General features: G+C 40.6%; 3 protein-coding genes across 4 annotated transcripts in view; 2 read left to right on the top strand and 1 right to left on the bottom strand.

The window, feature by feature from the left end:
- Positions 1–245: 245 nt before the first annotated feature.
- On the bottom strand, positions 246–9,788 carry LOC311060468 (caspase-3-like). Its single transcript, XM_084078650.1, has 9 exons — positions 9,757–9,788; positions 7,450–7,510; positions 6,605–6,863; positions 5,560–5,809; positions 4,751–4,808; positions 3,867–3,996; positions 3,012–3,139; positions 2,543–2,922; positions 246–939 (listed from the first exon to the last, which is right to left on the bottom strand). Exons 2-9 carry the CDS (start codon positions 7,474–7,476, stop codon positions 768–770), a joined length of 1,404 nt encoding a protein of 467 aa, XP_083934776.1. The 5' UTR covers positions 7,477–7,510; positions 9,757–9,788; the 3' UTR covers positions 246–767.
- Positions 9,789–14,053: 4,265 nt separating this feature from the next.
- sar1aa (secretion associated, Ras related GTPase 1Aa) lies at positions 14,054–23,239 on the top strand. Its single transcript, XM_084079358.1, has 7 exons — positions 14,054–14,134; positions 15,722–15,784; positions 16,488–16,607; positions 16,836–16,901; positions 17,236–17,339; positions 18,218–18,349; positions 19,257–23,239. The coding sequence occupies exons 2-7, from the start codon at positions 15,727–15,729 to the stop codon at positions 19,371–19,373; spliced, it is 597 nt and encodes a 198-aa protein (XP_083935484.1). The 5' UTR covers positions 14,054–14,134; positions 15,722–15,726; the 3' UTR covers positions 19,374–23,239.
- A 2,106-nt stretch (positions 23,240–25,345) lies between these two features.
- polr3a (polymerase (RNA) III (DNA directed) polypeptide A) overlaps positions 25,346–26,552 on the top strand; it is a 380,370-nt gene continuing 379,163 nt past the window's right edge. For both annotated transcript variants that reach the window (XR_014602346.1, XM_084079445.1), the window contains exons 1-2: positions 25,346–25,522; positions 26,071–26,206. Coding sequence is in view for 1 of the 2 variants with exons in the window: in XM_084079445.1 (XP_083935571.1) it covers positions 25,479–25,522; positions 26,071–26,206 (180 nt within the window). In the remaining variant the exon portion in view is untranslated. The remainder of the gene's footprint in view (positions 25,523–26,070; positions 26,207–26,552) is intronic.

Raw genomic sequence — 26,552 nt, 5'->3', positions numbered from 1 at the left:
ATTACTAGAAACAGATGAAAAGATATTAAACAAGGAAAACACAATGATTAAAGGAGTAGTTCAACCAGAAAATGCCCCCCCCCCCCTTACTCACCCTATGAAGCCTTGAATTCATAGAGATTTAGTTTTGGTCATATTCGTGTGTGTGTGTGTGTGTGTGTGTGTGTAGTATACAGTATGAACATTAATACAGCCAGCACTCATAGAGCACCGAAGTCTGACGTAAATTATACATCCTTGGTTTGTCTACCTGGTTCGCGGGTTTCCACCCCCATTCTGAATACCCATAGACGTAAATATCACGTCAAATAAGAACTGTGTTACAAAAATAAGAAAATGACCCTGGCGGTTTGACTCTTATGGATATGAAGCATCAACTGACAGTGACAAAACGTAATGTTACTTCTGCCGAATTAGTTACATTTTCGCCAGAAACAGACTGTATCAAATATAAGTGACTGACTATCATAAACGATACAGAACCTCCTCCCTGACAATATTGCCAAGACAGTTTGTTTATTTTTGGACTACAATTCTTCTATGAGACAATTCTATGATGACCCCTCCATAGCGAAATTACTTTACGAACCTGGGGATGCACGAGTGACGTCAGGACTTCTGTACTCTATTAATGTCCTTTCAGTGATTATATTTGATGATTAATATAAAACAAAATATTGAAGAAAACTAAAAAACTGTGCAAATTATGAATATGTAATGGGAAAACTATAAATGCACATCCATAGACAACTTTTATTCACATCCTGTCAGTCATCCTGTGTAAGATCTTCAGATCTGATGAAGTTGAGGATGAGTTTCTTGGTCAGGGTGCTTTTATGTTCTGGTGTTTGTTTGACTTGTTGTTGACGTTTCAAACTAAAACTAAACCTGCCAACCTCCATGTTCACACGTGTCAGGACGGCCAGAATATCCTCCTCTCTGGAAAACAGTAGGACAGCAGAATAGAACATTATATTGGGAAAATACTACTGAATTACAGAATATGATGTTATTAGGGGGAATTCAACCTTTAATGTGCATGAATGTGAATCTCTGGCACAACAATATAACCATTGTGTTTAATTTATTCTCTGATGAATGATTGAAACGCCAGGGTAAGTGTAACGCCTGGGATTTATACCCGGGTCTCCTGCGTGGAAAGCCAACATCTTATCCACTAAGCCAAAGGGAATTCCCTATAACTCAGGGGAGATATTAGACTTTTAGTCCATCAGGCTGAGGTTGTTAGCCACTCTGCTACAAAAGCATGTCCTTTGATTAATTGAAGCGGGTGTTATATTTCCTAACCTAGACTGTATTTTAATCATGACCATTATTGTTGTATTGCATGATGGTGACCACATAAAAAGCGTGTGCATGTTTCCATCTGTCAGATATGATAATTGTGGTTGTGGGTGATATTTTTACTCTATGAGGCCTTTTCATAATTTATGCATTTATCATTGTAAAGAGTTGTGCATTTACCTGTGTGCTCCAATTAGGGAGACCGGGGACAAAAGTAACACTTTTTGTATTTGCCTTCATAATTCACAGACTACTTGAAATATCCTAGTCATATTTTGCTATAAGAAACATATATATGTGCCCTAATTAATAATATAATTTTTAAGCTTTCACTAATAAGGACAAGACTAAAATATTAATTTGAATGCAATGAGTCACAGTGTTACAATTGCCCCCGTGACGGGGGCAGTTGTAACAGTGGTTGGGGGCAATTGTAACACTGTAAAAATAAATCATATTAATACACTTTATCTCAAATAAAAGCACATCACTAAGTAATATGTCTTTTTTTTTATAATTTAACAGTTTTACTTACGAATGTTTTGTATACATAATTACAATTATTTTGTATTTTTATTCGAATAATTTTATTTTTCAATTTTGTTTTTTCAAATGTATGTCTATTTTTTATTTAAATGCATTTTTACTTTGAAATGTAGTGACATTTAGTGAAATATGTTAATTTACTAACATAAAAGTATGAAATCCCAGACAAAAAATCTGCTTGCATTGAAAACACATCGTTACAATTGACCCCGGTCACTTTGTTACATTTGGTTTCTAATTTAGGGAATTTCTTAGATTTTATTTTATTCATGACATTATTATTATTAAATGTGTTGAAATGAGTTTTTGTGGAAATCTTGACAAAATGAATTGATACAAAAATAAAGGGACATTCACCCGCGACCCACGAAAATGGATCCACGACCCACTGTTTGGGAAATAGTGTCCTATGAGACTGGGCTGTCTGGAAAGTAGGACTAGGAGGCAACTTAGGCACCTCAATAAAAAGGTGCTGTGCCCTCAGATCGGGGCTCATTCTGATGGTGAGACCGTTTGGAAACGTATGGGAACGTTCAAATAAATTACCAAAAGACACTTCTCGGTTTGTTATACTTTCATGGCAGCTTCTAAATGTAAAGTTTGCCCTGACACATGCATTCTTTTTGGCGACCTAGGCCTGTAAAGTCAAGCCATGTGTCAACACTGACAGTTATTGAAACCTCCCTCTTACCTGGCTGCTCCTTTTTCAAGCTCCTCGCACAGCGCCTGGATGTAGTAGGCACCTATGTTAATATTCCGGACTGTACAGTAATCCGGTATGGTTGCCATACCCATCAGGAAGTCTGCATCGTTTGAAATGGACTTTGGCCTGTAGTATGAGTTCTCGTTTTCCTTGTGGTCACTCCGACCATCAGCCTCTTCTTCATCCACGAGCATTCCCTCCTGGAAGCCGCTTCCCTGGCACGCTTGGATGAAAAAGAGCTTGGGCTTCCCGGCCAAGGTGCGGGCATTCCTGCTTCTGAAGGGCTCTGTCACTTCTCTGAGACAAACCTCCTCGCAATCCACACCAAACACGCATCCCTTCTTCCCATGAGTCAGCACACACACCACCTAAGATCAGAGTCAGAACAGCTCATTACTGTTTGAAAACAGGAATACACAGTGAAATATCTTATTTAGAGATGTTGAACGTCACGTACCAGAGCATCTGCCATGCTGAAGTCTTGTTTTCCCAGCTCTAACAGAACCTGACGTATCTTATCTGCTGTGAGGTTGTTGTGTATCTTCACCTTAAAGCCCAGCTTGACGAACACTGAGTTCAAAGCGGCTGTGTGATACAAATTGAAAAAAGAGAGGGAAGAAGACAGAGAACGTTACAATACATCATAAATGCACATAGCGATCAACCCAGGATTCCATATATGGACAGCCTATTGTGACCTCATCATGATGTCAGAACAACTGAGTGAAACAACATAAAGGTGACATCATCAGTTCAGTCTAGCTCTAGGAGCTCTAGGCCAATGTAGTTGGCCTAAAGCTCCATATATGGTCATGGACTGACAGCGTAGAGCTCCATATTGTCATGGACTGACACCTTAGGGACAGGTGTCATGGCCCGACTTATTGGAGACTGGTGTCATGAATAGACTCACATAGATCAGGTGTCATATACACCATACTTGGGCATAGATGTTGCGGCTCTCTGATCAACTGATTGGTTGGTCAGGATAACCTCAGCGGATATATGGCTATGTACGTGAGAGGAATGTTAACAAATTCAGTAGTAGTTTCACTATGGAGCCACTCTGCAGTTATCTTCTTATCTAGTTTCTATGAATACAACAGCAAATCATGCATAGAGGCTCTAGAGCGAACCCTCTAGCCGAGCTTGACAACTTGGGACTTTGAAAGGAGGATTGATTGGATTGATTTACTGATTTATTATCCGCGGGCCACATTTTGCCCACAGGCCGCACCTTTGACACCCCTGATCTAAAGTAACTGTTATCCTAAAACAAATTAGATTTGATCACCAAAGCAGGGATACATACCCTCATCGAAATTAGTTCCTCTTCTATTTTGAAGTTTGAAGTTTTCGCTGTTTTCGCTGTTGTCGAATATTTCGTTGTTAATGATCAAACATGTCCCACGTGGGTTATGAGTCAGTTTGTAGTATTCTTTCTGCAGGACACACACACACACACACACACACACATACACAAATATTTTTAAAGAAAAGATTCATATTACAAATGTCATAATAGGTAACTAAATAGGGAGCTCAGAGCAGAGAATTGTGGGTAGAGGCATAGAACAGTATCTGTAAAACAGATTTGTACTCGTTGAGGCAATTCGTACCAAACGGGTCTCAAAGATATTTGTAAATGTAAATCAGATTTGCATTTGTAAAGCGCAATTCATAACTTTTATTGTCAGATAAGTAACTCATATATCAACATTTGTAACTCATATAACAACATTTGTGTGTCAACTTACATACATTACATACATACATTCGTAACTTGTGCAAAACAAAATCACAAATGCTGCACATTCATTTGTATTTGTGTCTCTAAATTTACAAGTCGTATGCTCCTACAAATTACTCCTACAAATGTTGTCCAAACATCATGCACATCTTTACACATTATCTCTATAGTCAAGTGATCCAAGACTGTTCTGTCCGATTTTTCACATTCTGTCCTGATTGGCGACTTCCGAACATTGCTGGCCCACAATAACCTACCTGACCTGGCGGAGACCTGTGCTCCGAGAAGCACTTTCTTTTAGTTTTTTTTTTAAATTATAAGCTACTCCTGCACTTCTATTATTAAATAAATGAGAAAAGACAAGTCCATGATGTGTTTTGATGTGTTATCCGATGAACACATAAAAAGACACATATATATATATCATGTGTCTTATATATACTCACAATGTCCCTGTTTGAGTGATCCACCACTTCAGAGAAGACTCTAGAAAGACACACACCCCTGGAGACAGACAGACACACACACACACACACACACACACACGCACACGCACACGCAGACACACGCACACACACACACACACACACACACACACACACACACACACACACACACACACACACACACACACACACAGACAGACAGACAGACAGACAGACAGACAGACAGAGTACATCTATTATTATCATTTGATTTTGTGTGTGTGTGTGTGTGTGTGTGTGTGTGATGAGATGAGAAATGAGAAATGAGAAAACACGTTACTATCTTCGAAATAGGCTGCCCATTTGATTTGTATATGGACATTTGTTTTACATCCAAACGTATGAAATATCAACCTTTGGTGGAACGTATTATGGCCTTGGGATATAACTGTCAACTTATTGTCCTTGTGTTTGGGAGTCTGGGCCACGTCCACAAACTTGTGCTCCACGGCATGCAATTAGGTGGATTGCAAAAGACAAATGCAAAAAAGTTGGCTAAATACTGTTCTGTCTCAGCTATTATGGGCAGTCTGTCTATCTGGAGAAGGCGATGTTTCATTTACCCTTGAGTGGCAAAAAAAAACAAAACAACTGTTGAATCTCTGTATATAGTATGTCATCAATTCGTTATCTTTTTTCCTCTGTGTGTTAAGCATGTGCAGCAGTGTGTGTGTGTGTGTGTGTGTGTGTGTGTGTGTGTGTGTGTGTGTGTGTGTGCGTAATTTGTTTTATTTCAAATATGGCCTATAAATTAATATAATGACAATTACTTCAAATCTTCGAGAAGATACTTCTCATTTTGCTCAAGACCTTTGTAGAAAACGATTTTGGCTTCTGGTTCACATGAATCCAGGAGCTCATAGAGTTTGGCCATCTTCTCCATAGTGGTGGACATAGACAGCACATCAATGGAGCCCTTCTTTGTGATGACACGTTCTCTAAGGAGCAGATTCATGATGTGTTCCACTTTCTCCACTCTCCAAATGAGGGAACGCCGTTGTTGGTCCACAAACTGACACTCTAAGGGGAATTAAAATTGAGTTGTGGGTTAGACTGTCAGCGAAACACACACAAACATGTTTCTGAGCCATCTATGCTTTAAAGTGTAATAACCTTGCATCTCAAAACACATTTTTAAATCATAGAATATTTGTGCATCATGGTACTGGATTCACAAATCATTTTGAGACAAATCTCTCCCCATAGAATATTGCAATTAAAGGACTATCTCAGATTTTGGAATTTGAGATAATAGTTGTTAGTTGTTGGTTCTTGGTTGCGACCGTAGGTCGCACTTACTACAGAAAGCTGCTCCAGGTGTCCGTCCGTCACTCCGTCACACACGTCACACTTTTGCCCTGCTCATATCTCCGCACCCATTGCCCCGATCCATGCCACATTTTGCACACACACTCCTTACCTGCCAAACTACACCCTCCAAGGACCCCCGGCGCTCCAGGGACCCCCAGCTGCCTCGGGGACCCCCAAGTGTAAAAAATGAGCACATGTGGACAAATTACCAAATGACCACCCCAACGGGGCTGCTCACGGGGCATTCCCGGGGACCACCCACTCCTGGTGCTCCAGAACGGATGCAAAAGTGGTGGCGCCCCCAGTGGAGGACCCCCTGCCACTGCAGCTCACATAAAATGCCGTAACTCGGGGGCTTGCCCCCCACAAACAATCCCACATTTAGACCACCAAACAAAACTATCCATTGCCCACACAACTAGGAACAAATCGCCGTTACAGCCCTCTTCTGTATACATGTGACCTACGGTCGCTTATCTCCCGATTAGGGAGTCTTACTGGTACCTTTGGGTAGAAAGCGTTGAAGCAGATCATACCTGCCGATCTTCTTCAGAACATTCATCATGATCTGACCTGCATTATTAGGGTACGTATGCATCAACAGTTTGACAGTGTCTATCCTGCTAGCTTTCTCCAGAAGGCTTTCTGGGAGCGGTTCACGGCCTTCAAGGTTAGCAGGCTGTTGCAGATAAAAGTGGAACCTCTCGAAGTCATCTTTTATAAGCTCCTCCAGAGTGCTGAAGATGTCTTCCTTAAGTGATTTCTGGTACAAACAGAAAATCTTCAAATCTCAGCTTCATTCTCAATATTTTGGATGTGAAGTAGAGCTGCACGATATTTCATTTTACATTTACGTTTATTTAAACATGCTCCGATCACAGGCGGCGGGTGAGCCTGAAGTTTGGGAAGGCTAATATTTAACTAACTATTATACAGCGCCAGGATGAAGGACTGACCATGAACTACAATTTGTTGATTTGACCATGCCTCAAAAAGGCTAAATAACAACACAAGGCTTCCACAAATCAAACACATGTATTAATCAGACCACTTGAATGTACAAATGATTTTCTGCTGGGGGATGTGCGCATTAAGCTCTGTCTGTCTTTGTTCCCTCGTTTATCTTCGGTCTGTGTGGATTGCTATGGAATTGAATTATTTCTGTTTACACAAACAGCGCGGATAGTGTGCCTGTTCTGTATTACCATAAAAAATATCATTGTGGTGGCTGCAGTGACATTGACACACCATAATCAAGACGAGACATCTCTATATCTATTATTTATAATTATGCACAATAGCCAGCATTGCCCACATTGTTTTATTATTGTTGTTGTACATACACCTACCTCGTGATGTGTGCTTGAGGCCGCCATCTTTCTTTCTTGCTTGCTGCTTCTTCTGGTGGTTCTGGTGACAAGTGACAGTGACACTGATGTTAAGTACACTGATATAGTAGCCATGATGCACACAGTGCATGCATATAGTAGCCATGATGCACACAGTGCATGCATATAGTAGCCATGATGCACACAGTGCATGCATATAGTAGCCATGATGCACACAGTGCATGCATATAGTAGCCATGATGCACACAGTGCATGCATATAGTAGCCATGATGCACACATTGCATGCATATAGTAGCCATGATGCACACAGTGCATGCATATAGTAGCCATGATGCACGCAGTGCATGCATATAGTAGCCATGATGCACACAGTGCATGCATATAGTAGCCATGATACACACAGTGCATGCATATAGTAGCCATGATACACACAGTGCATGCATATAGTAGCCATAATACACAGTGCATGCATATATTGATATAGTGACAGAATTCAACTAGATATTTATACCCAGTGTGTGTGCACAAGCATGCTGTTTTCTATAGGCTTGTGCACAAGGTGTATGTGTTCTGATCCAGATGCCTAACTGTGTGTGTGTGTCCTGTGTGTGTGTGTGTGTGTGTGTGTGTGTGTGTGTGTGTGTGTGTGTGTGTGTGTGTGTGTGTGTGTGTGTGTGTGTGTGTGTGTGTGTGTGTGTGTGTGTGGGCATGTATGGATGTACTTCAGTGTGCACGTAGGTGTGTGTGTTACGAGTGCTGAGAGAGACTATGTGTGTAAATATGTATGTGCTAAATTAAGTAGTTTGGTGTGTGTGTAAGTCTATTGTGTGAGTTGGTTAAAACAATATAGTGGTCAGCTAAGGTCAGATGTCCCCTGGATACTGGACATCTGGACCTCCTACAAGAATGGGCCCTTATCTCCTATGAAAGGGTTTAGGGTTTCTGTAACTAATCGGGAATGTCTTACTAGGCCAACTAGTATCAGTTTTAAGGTTGACCAGAATCAATGGACTATGTTTATTAGGCCTTCATTAATAATATGCATGGTTGTATTGTAATGTGAATGCATCACAATATGGGTACTGGTATATTAGTGTATAATGGTATATGATATTATGTATGGATGCATGTATGTATGTAAGTACAAGGACCATGTGCTGTTTAAATGACTGTTACTCATTAACCATAGGAGCATCCAGTGTGTAGCATCCTGCGGGGGATGTGTGTCTCTAGATCTGTGCTTTGTGTGGTTCAAATCAGACCATATGAGTCCTTATGTGTGTTCATCTCAGGTATTTCTAGACTATATACTTATTTCAATATACCACACTATATATGTCTATGAATTGAATACCAAGGACCCCAATGGAAACAAGACCGTAAGGACTTTCAATTGGGACGGACCTTTTAGACAAAGTATTATAAATGTAATTGTGCTGTTTACTTTGAGAGTGTACAAATGGATAAGAAAATCTGCACATCTATGAAATCTACATATCAAATAGTATATTAATTAAGTTGATTAATTGATTAAGATGTCATATCTGAGGAGTGTAAAACTTATTTTGTATATATTTCTAAACTTGTTACTACACACAACACAGAAAAGCAGCTCTCTGCATTTAGCAAGAACAAGGGATGTGAGGAATTACATACTTTCACTTTAATTTATAAAAAAGAACGATCCATTGCTAGTTCAATGTTAGTCTGGGAGGCATTGCCTCGGAGTTTGGACGGCGGGGGCGCGGCCACTGCGTTGTGATTCAAATCAACAGCCAATGAAGAAAAGGGGGCGGGATCCACATGCAGTGGGTGTTGCATCTAAATAGGATCGACGGGAAGCAATTTCCCCTTGAGAAATTTCGGCCGCCATTGTTGTGTACTGCTGTTTGCCTCTCGTCGGACTTTTTAGACGAGTTGCACAGCTCTCAGACCGGTAAGAGGCGTGTCCGCTCAGATTCAGAGCGTAAATAACATCCCGCCCACAAATCCCAGGGCTCTGGCCCAGAAGTTCCTCGCCGAGCCGGCGAAAACTTCTGGGAACTCAGATTAGTTCAATGTAAACCTTCCTTTGTTAACTTTATACCAAAGGCTCTTATTCTTCAGTTTACGAAAAAGACATGTCATATGTCTTGATAATGTGAATTCAATGCAGAGAACATTGTACAGTACAGTTAGTATACACTTTACTTACCAGAAACAGCTATGGGACGAACTGCCTCCCGGGTTGCCAGATCATGTGCGCATATCCCCCCACGGATGCGCTGCGCCGACCGGGTATGGTCTAGTACACTTAACAGACTTACCAGAAACTATCTGTGTTCCAGGGTGTTGCTCTTGTAGTATATTGTGCAAGCGTGTGTAGGAAGAAGTTGAAAGGTCCAGACCTGTTGGTACTTGTTCCTCAAGTCGATTTATTGGATAAAACAGAGTACAGAATGCATGTGCATGCTGTTTTCTAAGCTTGTGCATGTGGTGTGTGTGCTGAGATCCAGATGTCTAACTGTGTGTGACCTACAGTATGTGTGTGCAGTGGCGTTTGGTGGATTCTAACGTTGACCGGGCCAGAACCGGTTTGACAGCTAAACTGGTTTTTAATGGCCACTCATTAACAATTCGGCCGAATGCAAATGGCCCTATTTGAAAACAAAGGCGACTTTCTGTGGTCGGCTACAACAGAATAGGGTGAGGCTGCTAATGTTGATTTTTAGTTTTTTTCCCCTGGCGGATCTTGCCCCTACACAGGGACAAGCTGGGTTTACAGACCGGGCCATGGCCTCATTGGCCCCAATGACGATACGAGCCTGTGTGTGTGTCTGGGCATGCAAGGATGTACTTCAGTACTTCAGGTGGACGAAGTACTCGACCCCAGTACTTAAGTAAGAGTACAGAAACTTCTTGGTCAAATTTACTCCACTATAAGTATAAGTAGCTCAGTCAAAATGTTACTCAAGTAAGAGTAAAACAGTCATTGTTTTTAAATATACTTAAGTATTCCAAAGTACATGCTTTGAAAAATACTTTAAGTACAAGTAAAAGTAAAAGTACATTTCTTATTTTTTATTTCAACGAATTGCTGTAATGTTTTCACAATGAATTTATAGGACCTTGTAACTCTTCAATATCAGAGAAGTGACTCCGTCACTTAAGGCTCCAGTTGTTTTGCCTGTTGTACCACTGGGCTACAATGCTAGTTTCATAACATTGCAGCGTGACACAACCGGTTGCCAGATTTTGTGAGAGAAATAAGTAACCAGGTCTATGAAAACAAGCCCAAAAGAATCGACTAGGCCACACATGAACAGTGGTGGAAAAAGTACTCAAATGTTTTACTTAAGTAAAAGTATCACTACTCCAATGCAGAAGTACTCTGTTACAAGTAAAAAAAAATGGAGTTGGAATGAAAAATGTACTTGAGTAAAAGTACAAAAGTATTGGTATCAGAATGTACTTAAAGTACCAAAAGTAAAAGTACAAAAATGTTTGAAAATAGCCTATGTATAAAATTGGGCTAAAGTGGTTAATGTATGTTTCATAATATCATCATTTATATCTGAAAAGTAACTAGTAACTAAAGTTTTCAAATAATTGTAGTGGAGTAAAAGTACAATATTTGCCTCTGAGATGTAGTGGAGTAAAAGTAAAAGTATTGGAAATTGGAAATACTCAAGTAAAGTACAATTACCTCAAAATTTTACTTAAGTACAGTACTTAAGTAAATGTACTTAGTTACTTTACACCACTGCATATGAAAATAGCAGATCTACAATATATATTTGAGAATCACTGGTTTAAATAATAATTGGCCCAAATAAGCAAGTACACTTTAGAAACAAGACCAAATAAAACCGCAACCACCAATAAAAAAATGCTTGTTTGTTTACAAGCAACTATACAGAAGAATAAGCCCAAAGTCGCTTATAATAAGCAGACATGGCAACATTGGGTACGCGCAATCTCTCACGTGAGCTAACCATGTATGTGTCCGTAAAGAACGGACGGAATGCCTCACCCCCATGACGCACGTTAAGACACATCTAGGGACTATGAACGGGCCTTAACTCTCTGAAACCACCTGCATTGCATGCACTGATGAGCTTGCTTGTCGAACCACTACGTTATACAAAGCTTGCAGAAACACCTATAAAAACATAAATGACTGAGGAACTAGAACTAAATACTTTTACTCCTACACTCATCGTGTGTGTGTGTGTGTGTGTGTGTGTGTGTGTGTGTGTGTGTGTGTGTGAGAAAGGGCAACGCCCAAGATCCTAGAGGTCAGCTAAGGTGCCCTCTGGCAATCATCCTTTGAAATGGACATCTCTTGTTACTCAGGAATGTGCGCTGTAGACCACTCAGTATGAAGGTTTAAGACCTCATCTCTGTGAATGTATCAAATAGGTCTTTTAAGTCCATATTTGGGTGTATCAAGATACTACACTGTCTCAAAGTCTCCTGGTTAATGTTTCCCAAGTTCCAACCCTAGTTTATAGTAGAAACAACATCAGCTTTTCTTTCAAATGTTTTTGTTGTGTCTGTTGTTTTTATTTGCTGTAAGCTGTTATTAACAGTTATTTTTCACTACACTCACGATTATTTCCTCTTCTTTTTTTCTTACTTTTTTTTCAGACCTCCCCACATTCTCACACACATTACTCTAAAGGCAAATTCCAATACCCCAACTTTCACACTCGTTCACTCGGGGTTGTGTGTTCCCGTTTGTGTGTATGTATGTACAAATTACCGGATACAGTAGGCGGGCTGTAGACCGGATGTGAGCACAGAACAGTAAATAGAAACCAGAAGCGAACAGCTTTTACCATCGCTTCGCATAGCCTCGCCCAGTAGGGCCGTGTGATTTGGGAATGGGTGGGACCGGTTGGCAAACCCCGCCCCAGCTACCCATACTTGGCAGTAGGGCCGGGCAAGACTCACCATCTCCGGTTTACTTCCCGACCGTATCTGTGTGACGTAGGTGGACGCTTTTTTAGGAGGAAGGCAGGTTGGAGTCTATTGATTCCAATGGAAAAGTGAACGTGAACACAGCTTCTGAACCATTCTTTAGCTCCATGGTCACTGAACTAAATATAAGACCCAATTGTCACAAGACACACAACATTTACACGATTTTCATACTAAAATCGCTTATTTTAGAAACACAAATCAGGAGAAAATCTACTTTGTTATCGACCTTTCTCTATCCCAGCAACACACTCTCGCGAGATTTGGGAAGATATCTGAAGAGTCCATCTGCAGTCTGACGGACGAGAGAGGGCTCTGTCAATATTAGCATCAGTATTCCGATATTAACCTGGGGGCCGCATTAAATGAAAGTGGGGCCCGCATGTGGCGGGCCACCAGTTGCCCTTGTAAGCTATAGATAGAGTGTTTGTTCAGTATAGTGTTAAATAGCTCTATATTGTGATAGTAATCATTGCTATAGAGTGTTTGTTCAGTAACAGTGTTAAATAGCTCTATATTGTGATAGTAATCATTGCTATAGAGTGTTTGTTCAGTAACAGTGTTAAATAGCTTACAGGTGTAAAACAGTGGGTGAAGTTAGTTTTTGTGCAACAAACTCCATCGTTTTGTTATTTCCATAAAAAAAGAAAGGGAAGAAGAAGAAGAAGAAGAAGAAGAAGAAGGGGGGGAAGGAGAAGAGAGGGAGAGAGATCAATAAAAAACAAAAAAATGATCTACATATTTACATATAGTACTGTATATCTATCCGATGCGGTAAGTACCTGAGGTAAGACATAAAGGTGCATGAGCATAGCAGCAGATGTACATGATATGTTAGGGACGTTAGATAAGATAAGAAAAAAACAAAACAGTGCGTACATGGGATGCAAAATGTCAGTGTGTGTTGACCACATAATCCACATAAGGTAACAGACACTGGTATATTAAACAGGTAGGTCCAAGAGGAAGAGCAAAAGTCTAAGACCAGCCTGACGACAGAAGGTGGTCATGCTTTGTTCAGCAGTCTGACGGCAGTCGGGTGGAAGCTGTTCATAAACCTGGTAATGCTGCTCTTGATACTGCGGTAGGCCTCCTTGCCCGGCCGCGTCGTTGTAGGGGTTTGAACAGTTTTGGGTTGGTGCTTGTCCTTGATGATGCGCTGGGCTTTGAGTACACTCCTCTTTTTGTACAGTTCCTAAATGTCAATGAATGCCATGATGACAAGACATGCAGTACAGCATTGGTTCTCAAAGTGGGGCCCTTGGGGGGGTTCCAGGGGGTCCCCAGCAAAATGTGTTAAAATAGCATCACAATAATTTCAACCTTTTATACTTTGGTTATGCAAAGATAGCAGATATACAAGCTCATAGCACGGCAGATCTGCTATTTATGAAAAATCTTGAAATGTTGTGCAATTGAATATATATTTTTAAGCGAACATTTGTAACTCAAATCTTTGCTTCTGGGGGTCCCTGGAACACCATATTTGAGAGGGGGTCCGCAGCCAAATACATAACATTTTGGGGGGTCCCTTGGGCCTTGGCATGCAAAGGTTTCAGAACCACTGCAGCACAGCAGCCAGCCTATATGGTCATGCCATTCCCATACGCACGGGGCCACTATACTGCACCTGCAACGCGGGTCTCTCTACCGGGATGCGTTTCCGTCCGTTTCCAAGGATACCGGAGTTAGCTTGCTAGCGGGTCGTCCAGTGCCATTTAGGTAAGTGGAGGATTTGATAGCCAAAAAAACTATTGATTATTACAATAAAAAGAGCCGTGGACTACAAACACGCGTTGCCCCTGAATAAACGAGCCCGTGTCCCGCGTCGACCGGTCATTCGCTCGGCAGACACGATTTGCGGAGCTACACAGTGCTATAGGGGGGCTTTACCTAGCCATGGTTCACATGACGCTCGTCTGTCACAAGCGTCATGGCGCAACTTGTTCCTGTCTTTTGAAATGTCTACATTTACAACCCGTACATCTACATAAACGTTCAGATTTCAAATATAAAGTGCTGACCCCACGGCCACGGATGTAACAAGTTAAAACGCCTGGGTCTAAGTACCCGTATCTTCCGTATTGTTCAATGAAAAGGCGTTTTAATCTGGTCGGTGGCCATTTTCTCAGACTGTTCTCCATATGCTTTCAACTACGCGACCCTATCGGGTGGGAGGTGTACTGCACTCTGATACATTATAACGCTATGAAAAAATGGCCGTTGATTGGAGTAAAAGGCTTTTTTATTGAACAATACGGAAGATAAGGGTACTTAGACCCGGGCGTTTTAGCGTGTTACATCCATGGCCGTGGGGTCAGCACTTTATATTTGAAATCTGAACGTTTAAGTTGATGTACGGTTTGTAAATGTAGACATTTCCAAAACCAGGAACAAGTCTCGCCATTACTGTCATGATATGACGGTCATGTTTCAGGGCTAGGGCTTTACCTAGCATGCTAATGCTACGTTGCTACTAACGTCAGATTAATGGTAAACTCTCATGTACTGTAATGCGATTTATGTCTGCTAACTCGGTGGTTCTCAACGTGGGGTCCGGGTCCCCTCCCTCCCCCAGAGGTTCCAGGGGGTCCCCTAGCCAAATGAGTTAATAATATAGCTTTGAAATCAGTTAACCACTTTAAACCTATACTGTATTCAGTGGTGTAAAGTAACTAAGTACATTTACTGTACTTTGATTGATGTACTTTATTTAGTAAGACATGAGAACAACAGTAGGCCTACATGGACGTAGAAATTCACAATACAAGGTCTACTAAACTGGAAGACTCATTAAGCACTGAGCTTGTTTAAGATGAGATCCCCATGCACACAAATCATGATGACATATAAGAGACAGACAGATAATTATAAATACTGAGCTTGTAGATCTGCTATTTCAAACATTTTTCTACTTTTACTTTTGGTACTTTAAGTACATTTTGATAGCAATACTTTTGTACTTTTACTCAAGTAAATTTAGAATTCCAGACCTTTTAACAGAGTACTTCTACATTGCAGTATTGATACTTTACTTAAGTAAAACATTTGAGTACTTTTTCCACCACTGACTGTATTTTTGAAAGGTTTTAACAACACAAATCTCGTATGGGGGGTCCCTGGCACAACATATTTTCAGATGGGGGGTCACTACATTTTAAATTGGGGGGTTATGTTGTGTTTGGCAATCAGCCAACATTTTCAATCAAAGTTATCTAATTAACACTTTAGTTACCTCATGTTGCATTTTGTGCCTGATCTCACCTGACCTGACCTTAACCTTTCTCATCCATATTCCTTTTGTTCCAGGCAAAATGTCATTCTTATTTGACTGGATCTACAGGGGTTTTAGTGGTATTTTACAGTTCTTAGGTAAGCACCGTTGTCTGGCAAATCACACTAGAAAACCTAGATCTTAGCCATGATATGAACATGTGTTTCTCAAAGCCTGAGGTTCCAGGGGGTCCCCAGCAAAGATGAGTTAATATAGCCTAGCACCAACACAGTATGACCAATGTAACCCTATATACTTTGGCTATTTGTACATTTTAAAAAGCTCATAACGCTTGTAGATCTGTTATTTTCAAAAAGAAATCGGAGAAATTTGAAACATTTTAACATCACTAATCTTGTATGGGGGTCCCTGGCACAAACTATTTTCAAATAGGGGTTGATGGCTAAATACATGTTAAAGGGATAGTTCACCCCAAAAGAATCCTTTTTCACCCCATGGAGACTTGAATTTATGGATATTTCTTTAGTTTTGTCTCATTCCTAAGCCAATAATTTGATGACCAGCGGACCGGTAGGCAGCGGTTCCGGTAGGAGACACAAAGGAGACTCTTTGTGTCTCCTACCGGAACCGCTGCCAGTCAACAAATTATTGGCATAGGAATGCGACAAAAACATAAATATCCATGAATTCAAGTCTCCATGGGGTGACTAAATCGATAGAAAAAAAGTCATTTTGGGGGTGAACTATCTCTTTAAATTATCTCTTTAAAAAGTTTTACAACCGCTGCTGTAAACCCTGCTTTAGATTGTAAGAACATGTTTCTGTGAAATCACCATTCAGGTCTATACAAAAAGTCTGGGAAGCTGGTTTTCCTGGGCCTGGACAACGCTGGCAAAACCACACTCTTACACATGTTGAAAGACGACAGACTAGGACAACATGTACCCACACTACATCCAAGTAAGGAGCTTCAAGTAGGGCTGTGTTGTGTCACCATTACACATTTAAGTTGACTATTAATTGTCACTAAAATAATTGCCATTAACGATTTGATTGCGTGTCTGGCATTGAACATTGGAACATATGAATAAAATATGCCTTTTGATAGAAAATAATATACTTTTAAAGGAATTTATTTGAAGTGAGGTCCATTCACTCCCTGCGTTTTACCTTTTCTTTGGCTTGAAGCTTCTGAAGAGCTGACAATTGCCGGGATGACCTTCACCACGTTTGATTTGGGGGGCCATGTACAAGGTGAGACCTTCTTTGCTGTATACAGTTTGTCAGTTTATTTATCTGTCACGTCACGACACACCCATTATTAACCCATTAAGACCGGGAACGCATCTGTGTCACTTTAAGATTTCTTTGGCAAAGATTTGAGTTAAAAATGTTTGCTTTAAAATATATATATATTCAAAGATTTGCAAAAAAAAATCAAGATTAAAAAAAAAGAAAATAGCAGATCTACGAGCTTATAGATCTGCTATTTTTGAATAGCCAAAGTATAAAAATAATGGTTTAAGTGGTTGCACAGTATGCGTTCCCGGTTTTAATGGGTCAACGTGTTTCTCCCCTATGTTTGCAGCAAGAAGAGTTTGGAAGAACTACCTGCCAGCTGTGAATGCAGTCGTCTTTCTCGTAGACTGCGCAGATCACGACAGACTCTCCGAGTCCAAGGTTGAACTTGATGTAAGGTTTCGACTCACCCAAAAACCTACGTCCGCCTCTGCCTCACCGAGCAGTGCCCATTTCACACAGTAGTAATTCCTCTGGAATGGAAAGTTCTACAATTAATCAAACTAATTTAATACAAATAGTCGATTTGGTGGGGGCGGGGGGCACAGTTCGTTCTTTATTCTTTCTAAATAAATAGTGGAAACACCAGATATTTTTTTGCGACAACGTTGTACGACCAAATATAAAATAAAGTGGTTACTCAGACTTAGCGATTTAGTCAATAAAAAAAAATCTATTAGTTTTTTTCTCGTACATTCACACACGGCATGTATAAATTGATGTATAAACAATTATTCAAATTTCTGAAGTGTGTGGTGCTATTTATAGTTATTAATTTCATCATGCGTCTTGCTAGCTAATCACAGTATTGGGCCAAGGGTGTGAATAGAGTCAACCAATCATAAATGTGTTATTTTTAAGTGAATAGTCCTATTTATAGGGCTATGCACATGTGTCATGTGTTTCACTAGCCAATCACAGTCCTGAATAGAGTCAGCCAATAAAGTCAGCCAATCATATTACAGCTAGTGGTCATCACAGTGATGGAAGCTCACTTAAAGAAAAGTATAGATTTGCATTGAATGTGTAGGGGTTAGGGGTGTACAATGGTGGCCAATCACGGTGCAGGGTTAGGGGGGTACAATGGTGGCCAATCACAGTGCAGCGAATGTCGATGTCCAAACCTCACATATAGGAGCGGTTACACCGCCCAAAAAAAATTGGTTCTGGATTGTTCAATTAATCAAACAAGTAAATGATACAATAACCGGTAGTTGCATCCCAACATTCTACTAAGCTCCACATCTTTCTTACTCTCCTGGTTCCTATAGGCTCTACTATCAGACGAGACCATTGCCAACGTGCCCGTGTTGGTGTTGGGGAACAAGATCGACCGGCCTGAGGCCATCAGTGAAGGGGGGCTGAGAGGAGCTTTTGCTCTCGATTGTCAGGTCACTGGAAAGGTAAAAACCTATACCATATCTCTAATAAGAGCTAAGAACAGTGAAAGAGAGCTGTTGCAGAATACATACCCCCCCCCCTCTACCTCCCCGAACTATTTTTTCATACCAGTAACATGTAAGCTGATTGTATGACGTTCTGTATAATAGTGTGTATATCTGTCTGTCTCTTATATGTCATCATGATTTGTGTGCATGGGTGTGTCATTTTAAAACAAGCTTAGTGCTTTATTACAGTGGTTTTCACCCAGTGGTCCGGGGACCACCAGTGGTCCTTGAGGGAGTACCAGGGGGTCCCCAGTGAAATGAGTTAACATAGCATCACAATCATTTTAACTGCTTAGCTTTGGCTATTCAAAAATAGCAGATATACAAGCTCATAGTGCGGCACCGAGTGCCGCGCTATGAGCTTGTAGATCTGCTACCTTTGAAAAAGTGTTCATATCTTTGAATATATATATTTTTTTTAAAGTGAAAACGTACTGATATCTTTGCTTCTGGCAGTCCCTGGCACAAAACATTTTCAAATGGGGGTCCACGGCCAAATGTATATGAATTTAGGGGTCCTTGGCAAGAAAAAGGTTGAAAACCACTGCTTTATGAGACTTCCAGTTTAGTAGACCTTGTATTGTGAATTTGTACTTCCATGTACTGTTGTTCTCATGTCTTACTAAGTAAAGTACATCAATCAATCAATCAATCCATGGGTTGGAGGGATACATGAAGAGGGGGGCACCTAAACGGGGCCCAATATTCGGTTCTGAGAACCTTATCTGATGAAACCCGGTATGGAAACGAATCCAGAACCCGTGGCCGTGAAACACGTGGCACAGTTCCCTTAGTTCTTATAGTGGGAAAAGAGCCTTTAACGTTGTTTTGTTTCTCATTATGCTTGATGTCCTGTCTGTAGGGCAACGTGTCGGCGAAGGACCTGAACAGCCGACCGCTGGAAGTGTTCATGTGCAGCGTGTTGAAGAGACAGGGTTACGGGGAAGGCTTCCGGTGGCTGTCACAGTACATCGACTGACAGCCGGGAAGACACCTCTCACCTGAAGAAATGTGGGCACAGTGGGATAGATCTTTATTTTTTCTTATTTTCCCTTTTTCTCCCAGTTTTTTTTTCTTATTTTTCCTTTTCCTCCCAGTTTAGTGACCGGCTTCGAATGCTATCAATGCACTGAATGGGACATTTATCATGTGTTATCAAAGTAGGCGACATGCTCACCTACCCGCAATTTATCAGACCATTCATTGGGCGTAAACGGTATATACTGACCTACCCCGGAGGCAGAGCAGTCCCCACAACTTGATTTACGTTTCTGTGCCTATCGGTACATAACTCGGACGGCGCTGAGTAGGCTCGAGCGAACACCACAACGTTCGGCACGGCAACTCGCTCGCTTTAGCTCGCTCGGTGGCTCCAGTTCACTTGAGACTGCGCGCCTCCGTCATGGTCCGAAACTTAACTTTATGCAAGTCATCTCCGTCGGTAGGTCAGTATGTCAGTATGTCCTGATAACAACCAATGAAATGGTCTGATAAATGGCGGGTAGGTCAGTATGTCGCCTACTTCGCCCATTCAATGGTCTGATAAAACGTGATAATGTCCTATTCAATGCATTGATAGCATCCGAATCAGGTGCACCTGAAGAAATGTGGGCACAGTGGGATAGATCTTTTTTTTCTTCTTCTTTTCCCCTTTTTCTCCCAGTTTAGTCGTTCTGTCAATTCCCAAAGTCCCCCCTTGTGCTGTTCTCCCTTCTCGCTGCTGACCCCTACTGGTTGGTCTTAGGGAGGGTGATACGGTCAGCTTCTTTTCACCGGGAGGATGAGAACGGATTGGGACGCGTACACGCTCTTCTCTCCAGTTTAGCTCCCCCACTGAACAGCGACCAACCTGCAGGAGTTGCTCGCTAGTGCAACGACTGTCCCTGCCTGGCTTTCCCTTCGTATGGACGGACGCCCCAAGCCAGATGCACCGCGGAGGATTCGAACCCCTTGTCTCTGCAGTGATGGGCAGGTACTTTACCCCGTTTTAGCAGAGCGACACAGATTCTTTTTTTTCTTTCCTTTTTTGTAGGATTACAGTGGAAATGGTCATCCCTCCTTACTTTCACACGTGGAAATTGAAGGCCTCGATTGATGTCAGTGGATCCACATTTAACGAGAGAGCGTTTTTTTTGGTTATGTTCTGTATTTAGTCAGGTTTTTAAAGGTTTCTATGCAAACTTTTAAAAGTGGTTCATGGTGAACTATCCTATGTGTGTGTGTTATTAATGTACTGCTATTCGATTTGAGTGCGATTTCCTGGCAAGTTTTTAATTAAGATACATTTGACAGGTTACATAATATCTGATTACAGTGCAGGTGGTACGTTATGCAACAATGTAGATGGTCACTGTCGAGTGGAAACCTTGTATGTCCAAGACAGTTTCTATTTTCCATTTCCTGAAAAGTACCAGTGTTCAGATGGATCCTATGTAGTTATTATTTAGTCACAAGCTCTTGTTAATACTTGTTAAATATTTATAAAACCCACAGACAGACTTAATCACTTTCACTTTAAAACATTAAAAATCTACAAGCTATTGGCTATTTTTGCTACTTTTGTGTGACAGTAGGGCATTCATTTACTGAAAAAAACATAAGTTGAAATATGGAGATACAAGGTTTCTGCCCGACAGCGATGATGTGCGACTGTGCACAGGGGATTTACTGTGAGATGGACCCTTGTGCCACATTTAAAATGAAGGACGATTAATTATGATGGAAAGTACAATGGCTTTGGTGCCTTTGCTCACCATCGCTGACAGTAGAAGTTGATTCATTTGACCAAATTCCGCGGGTGAAAATTAAATGCATAAACAATGGGTCCATTTTGTTTGTTATTACAGTAGGTTCCCTTATCCAGTTGTCTACTACACAACACACTCAGCCAAAGATGTGTGCAATCTCTGCGCATGACTTTAATCCATTAAGAACGCATCTGTGTCATTTTAGATTTCTTTGGCTATTCAAAAATAGCAGATATACAAGCCCATAGCGCTATGAGCTTGTAAATCTGCTATTTTAGAAAAATCTTGACAATTTGTGCAAATTTTTGAATATATATATACATATTTTAAAGCAAACATTTTTAACTCCAATATTTGCTTCTGGGTCTCCATGGAACAAAATATTTTGAGATGGGGGTCTGTGGCTAAATACATATCATTTTGGGAGTCCTTGACATGGAAAAAGGTGTGAGAACCACTGATATTATAGCAACATATGTTTTTTCAAAAAACTGTTAGGATTTAGAAGACATTTGTAGAATCACCCAGAAGCAAAGATTTGAGTTAAAATGTTCGCTTTAAAAATATATATATTCAGGGATTTGCAGATTTGCAAAATACAGTGCAAAATACATTAGTGTTAAATACACTGTTGAACACATTACTCGATACGAGTGATAATACAATAGTGATAATCTCTCATATTCAGGCTAAAGTCATGGAACACTTTGGCACAGATAACACAGTATGGTCGCCTTCTTGTACGTCCAAAACCATTACCTTTCAGGGAAATGGAAAAAATAACCTTTGTTCCATTGGATCCAATGAAGTCATTATTAAATTATGAAATATTTATAAAACCCATAAACCGACTTAAACACTTTAACTTTAAAAAAAGGTTTCAGAAAAATTGCAAAAATGGCATATCTACAAGCTCACAATGCTTTGTGATTGTGAGCCCTACTTTTAGAAGTAGAAATATGTATAATATAACATTTTATTTTGGCACATGGTTTTGTGCACTGAAAATAGCCGATCTCCGCCTGGAAGAAGGGTTATCTTCGACATTGGAATGTTTACTATTGATGCTGGGAATACATTAGAAAATCAGATTATAAAGATAGTCGTATAAGTAAGCAATAACCTGAAAACAATAAATAAATAAAGATACAGACCATATATAGTATATTGTACCAGAAATGACCTTACTCCTCGCAGCATTTAGCAAAATTATAGAAAATATTGTTTTGACACTTGATACATTTGTTACCTTTTCACCGGTTCTTTTTTTTTACATTGTTCAGAGATATTTCATCGCAAGGTATTAGCACTTTGTCCAGGATCTGCATTAATTATCTGTTTTGATTGTTTAAAGATGTAAGAGCTGTAACTTATTGTGGGCAAAATTCACGTCATCTCCTAAGCTTGAAATGCTGCTAGTTAATGTACTTTTTGACTGTCTGTACAGACATGAGAGTGCACTTGTAAACACTGACTTGGATCACATGCAAACTGTGACAAATATTCTTCAGGATACTCAAGTATTCAACTATTTTTGTTGGAGTTGCACACCATTTTCTGTTACTCAGATAAGCTTATGCATTTATAAAAATGGAATTGCTGCATATGCATATTAGGCCTGTCACTAATTATTACCTGATCGCAATGGTTTGAGATAATCGCAATTATTTTGCATAATCACCAGAATTGTTTGTAATCTGTATAAATTATTATGTTGGGAAATAGTGAAAATAGCCAATCTACAAGCTCACTGGCTATTTTAGCTATTTTTCAAGATTGTTGGAAATATTAAATCATTAAATATATGGCCTGTTTTAAGCCATAATGCGTTATTTATTTTGGTCATTGGTACTGGTCGTTGACAGTCATCTCTGTGTGTATTTAAGTTATTTGTTATATCTGCCCTGTGCATTCTCTGTTTACAAAGCCTAAGAATGTAAAAGAAGAAAGAAATGTAATTTTTATTCATATGTTCCAATGTTCAATGCCAAAAACAATTAAATCGTTAATCACAATTATTTGTATGACAATTAATGGTCAAGGAAAATGCCATGATCGTGACGGCCACTGTGCAGATGTCCGAGGCATGTTAAGATCTTATCCCATGTTTTTGGTGGGGTTTGTGAAAGGCAGTTGTTGCCATATTGGAATATTAATTTGTCTCAGTAATTGGGATTAGGGGTGCAATAGTTAAACTAATCAAAAATAGCAAACCTATGTTTTAATATTTAATTGGTTAATCAGACTAATTCATTTAGTATATTATAACATTTTGAATTTGAATGTTTTTACATGTTGATTTGTTGATAATAATAAATATATAAATAAATAAAACAAAATCAAGAAAACATGCTTTTCGATTAATCAAAAAGGCAAAATAATGACAAAGAAGGTAATTGATAGTTGCAGCTCTTTTGGTGACTGGGATATGACAACACATTATCAGTGAATGATAATGGATAACATAATCCTTTCCACCAGTGTTCTGCTCCAGTGTGTGGTGTAGGCCTACATAATGTAAAATACACATGTATACGTTCATACCCTTGAACTGGCGGCATTAATGACTTCACTTATTTATAATGGACAGTATTAATGTGAGTAAACTACACACTATACCCGTTTTCAACAAGCCTCTGTGTGCAAGTGTTTTTATTTTCTGTCTTTTTACCTTGACCCAACATGTACAACAATAAAACGTTCCTCACCGTTTCCTATTGTGGGTAAAATATGTTGGTAAGTGTCAGGAACCAGCTGTAGGTATCTCTGGAACACCATCGGACACGGACACTGTGTGCGTCTCCATGGTTACTCTTGCAAACCATTGGACCAATCAGCACCAAATGTATTGTGCTTACTGCTTGCTGCTAGAAGGCCATATCGTACTAGGCTATAATTCTCTAGTGAATACAAGAAGACTCACCCCAAGACAAACTCACCCCAACTGAAAAAGGAAAACTCACCCCGGGGGTAGGAACACTCACCCCGGGGGGTGGGTAAACTCACCCCAGGACCTGAGAAAACTCACCCCGGAACACTCACCCCGGGGGTAGGAAAACTCACCCCAGAAAAACTCAATGGTGTAAAGTACAGTGAGTTTTTGTTTTGTGGGTGGGTTTAACTTTTCCCCTCTACACCAAGTCTGTATGTTTAAAAAAGGCACATCTACCGGCTTGTGAGCTTTCCTTTTTCACAGAATGCTTTCATAATGAGACACGTTTAATCCATACTGGATTAAATTCTGTCTTTGAAGGTATAGAATTACCAAATTATGTTGTTCAATGATATTTTTGTGTTTAAAATATTGTCATCATTGTCCATGTAGACAGGAGGCAAGATTATATTGATTTCAGCAGAAAAGCCCAAAACTTGTAGAAACACTGCTCTAAATATCAGGTTTACACATAAGCTACAAGTTGCTGTTCACCATAACACAACACAAGAGGTCAAATGTAGGAATAGATCAGTTTATTTGACAAAAGAGGCAGTGTAAAACAACAGGTCAGAACACAGTTACTACAACATAACTGCATAGAAAAAAATGGCCAAAAGTGCCTATCTGAGCTGTTAGAGGAAAAAAAATCAAATGTCGAAAATGGATTAAACATCATTATGAAAGCATTCTGTGAAAATGGAAAGCTCACATTATGAAAGCATTCTGTGAAAATGGAAAGCTCACAAGCCGGTAGATCTACCTTTTTTTAAACATTGGGGTGAGTTTTCCACAAAGTTGGGGTGAGTCTTCCGGGGTGAGTTTTCTCAGGTCCTGGGGTGAGTGTTCCTACCCCCGAAAATCTTGGGGGTGAGTTTTCCTAACTCTGGGGTGAGTCTTCCGGGGTGAGTTTTCCTACCTCTGGGGTGAGTTGGTTTTGGGGTGAGTCTTCTTGATACCGCCTCGGAAACCCATGCCTTTTTTAATGGGTAGCACAAAGTCTGTCCGCTAGGTGGCAGCACTGAATTGACCAGGGTCGAGGCAGCGCCTCCTGGGTGCACTCTTTTGTTATTGTCGTTGTGTGCTAGTCTGGAATCCCATAGTCTAGAGGGATGGCCGTGCTGTGGATTGGCTAGTAAGTAAGTTGTCTGGGCAACGGCTAAATCATAGATCTATGCTCGCAACCAATCACTGCCCGACTGTCGCTCCGGGCCATGGGGTTTTACACTTTGTTGATCACGTGTGTCATCACCACCATCATCAACACACAATATGGCGACGTTTTCCAGCAGCATGGAGGAGAAATGATGAAACGATGTGACAAGACAGTTGTTTTGCAAATAAATAACATTAAGTAGTGTGTATCTGTTTTTTTAGTCTCGAAGAAGCCACAGAGACAGCAAACATGGTGAAGGAGCAGTTCAGAGAGACAGACGTGGCGAAGAAGATGTGAGTGAAACGTAGATCTGGTCCCATAGCCTAGAGCTAAGTGAAACGTTACAGCAATGAATGAGATGGAGGAGAATATAAGTCAATGAACGTTAGGCTTGGCTCCTGTGGCACGGTGGCGCTTGCCGACAAGAACAGATCTACAAGTCAGAGATCTATACTTGTAGATCTGTTCTGGTCGGCAGTCGGCACCCTGACACCCTGAGTTAGGCATCACATTTAGTTTACAGGAAAACTATTTATTTTGGCAAGCTAGAAGACTTCCAGGTCCAGTTGCAAATGGCAGACAGGTGCTCTTTGATGGCTGGTGATAGGGCATTCCACATTTTGGTGGCATAATAGTAGAATGAATTATGAATTCATCCCCATTTTTGTGCCGAATCTGGGGTGGAATGAGATCAGTGGAGCTCCCTCCGGGTGTTGTCGTACCCAAGGGCGTTTTGTTGTGCCTGTGATACCCTCAGGGGTCCCTGGACCCCCCACCCACTTAGAGAACCACATACTTTTATCCTAATCCCATTGTCTCTGTATCCTCCTCCTACCTACAGAAGCCACATCTGCTTTGGAATGAAGTCTGCAGAGCAGATGCGGCAGCAGGCTCACATCCAGGTGGTCAGCAAGAACCTGTACAGCCAGGACACCAGGCACACCCCACTGCCCTATGGGGTGCTGGACCACCGCATGGTGGGATATGGTTTATATCTATACATCTAGACGCTCACACACACACGCACGCACACTACACACACATACGCACACACACGTGCACAGGGACGTACAGGATTCACTTCAGGACCGTTTTAAATCTTTATCTTCAAAGTTGAGAGCAAGAGATGTAATGAGCAAGTATAGGCCAAAGTGCAATAAACAGCCTGTCTTAGAGTTAGAATAACTATAGACTACATACTGTAGTAGTCCTTAATACCTGTTTGTATTGATCATAATTAATTTACATTGTAGCACCAAGAGAGCTAGCTTATACACATTGCATTATGTTGTGCTCCAAATGGCAGTTGCGTTACTGTAATGA

Source organism: Gymnoscopelus microlampas, assembly GCF_963454915.1.
Source record: "Gymnoscopelus microlampas genome assembly, chromosome: 14".
NCBI classification, from domain to species: domain Eukaryota; kingdom Metazoa; phylum Chordata; class Actinopteri; order Myctophiformes; family Myctophidae; genus Gymnoscopelus; species Gymnoscopelus microlampas.
The sequence above is the reverse complement of the archived record's forward strand: the minus strand, read 5'-3'. Positions and strand labels throughout refer to the sequence as shown.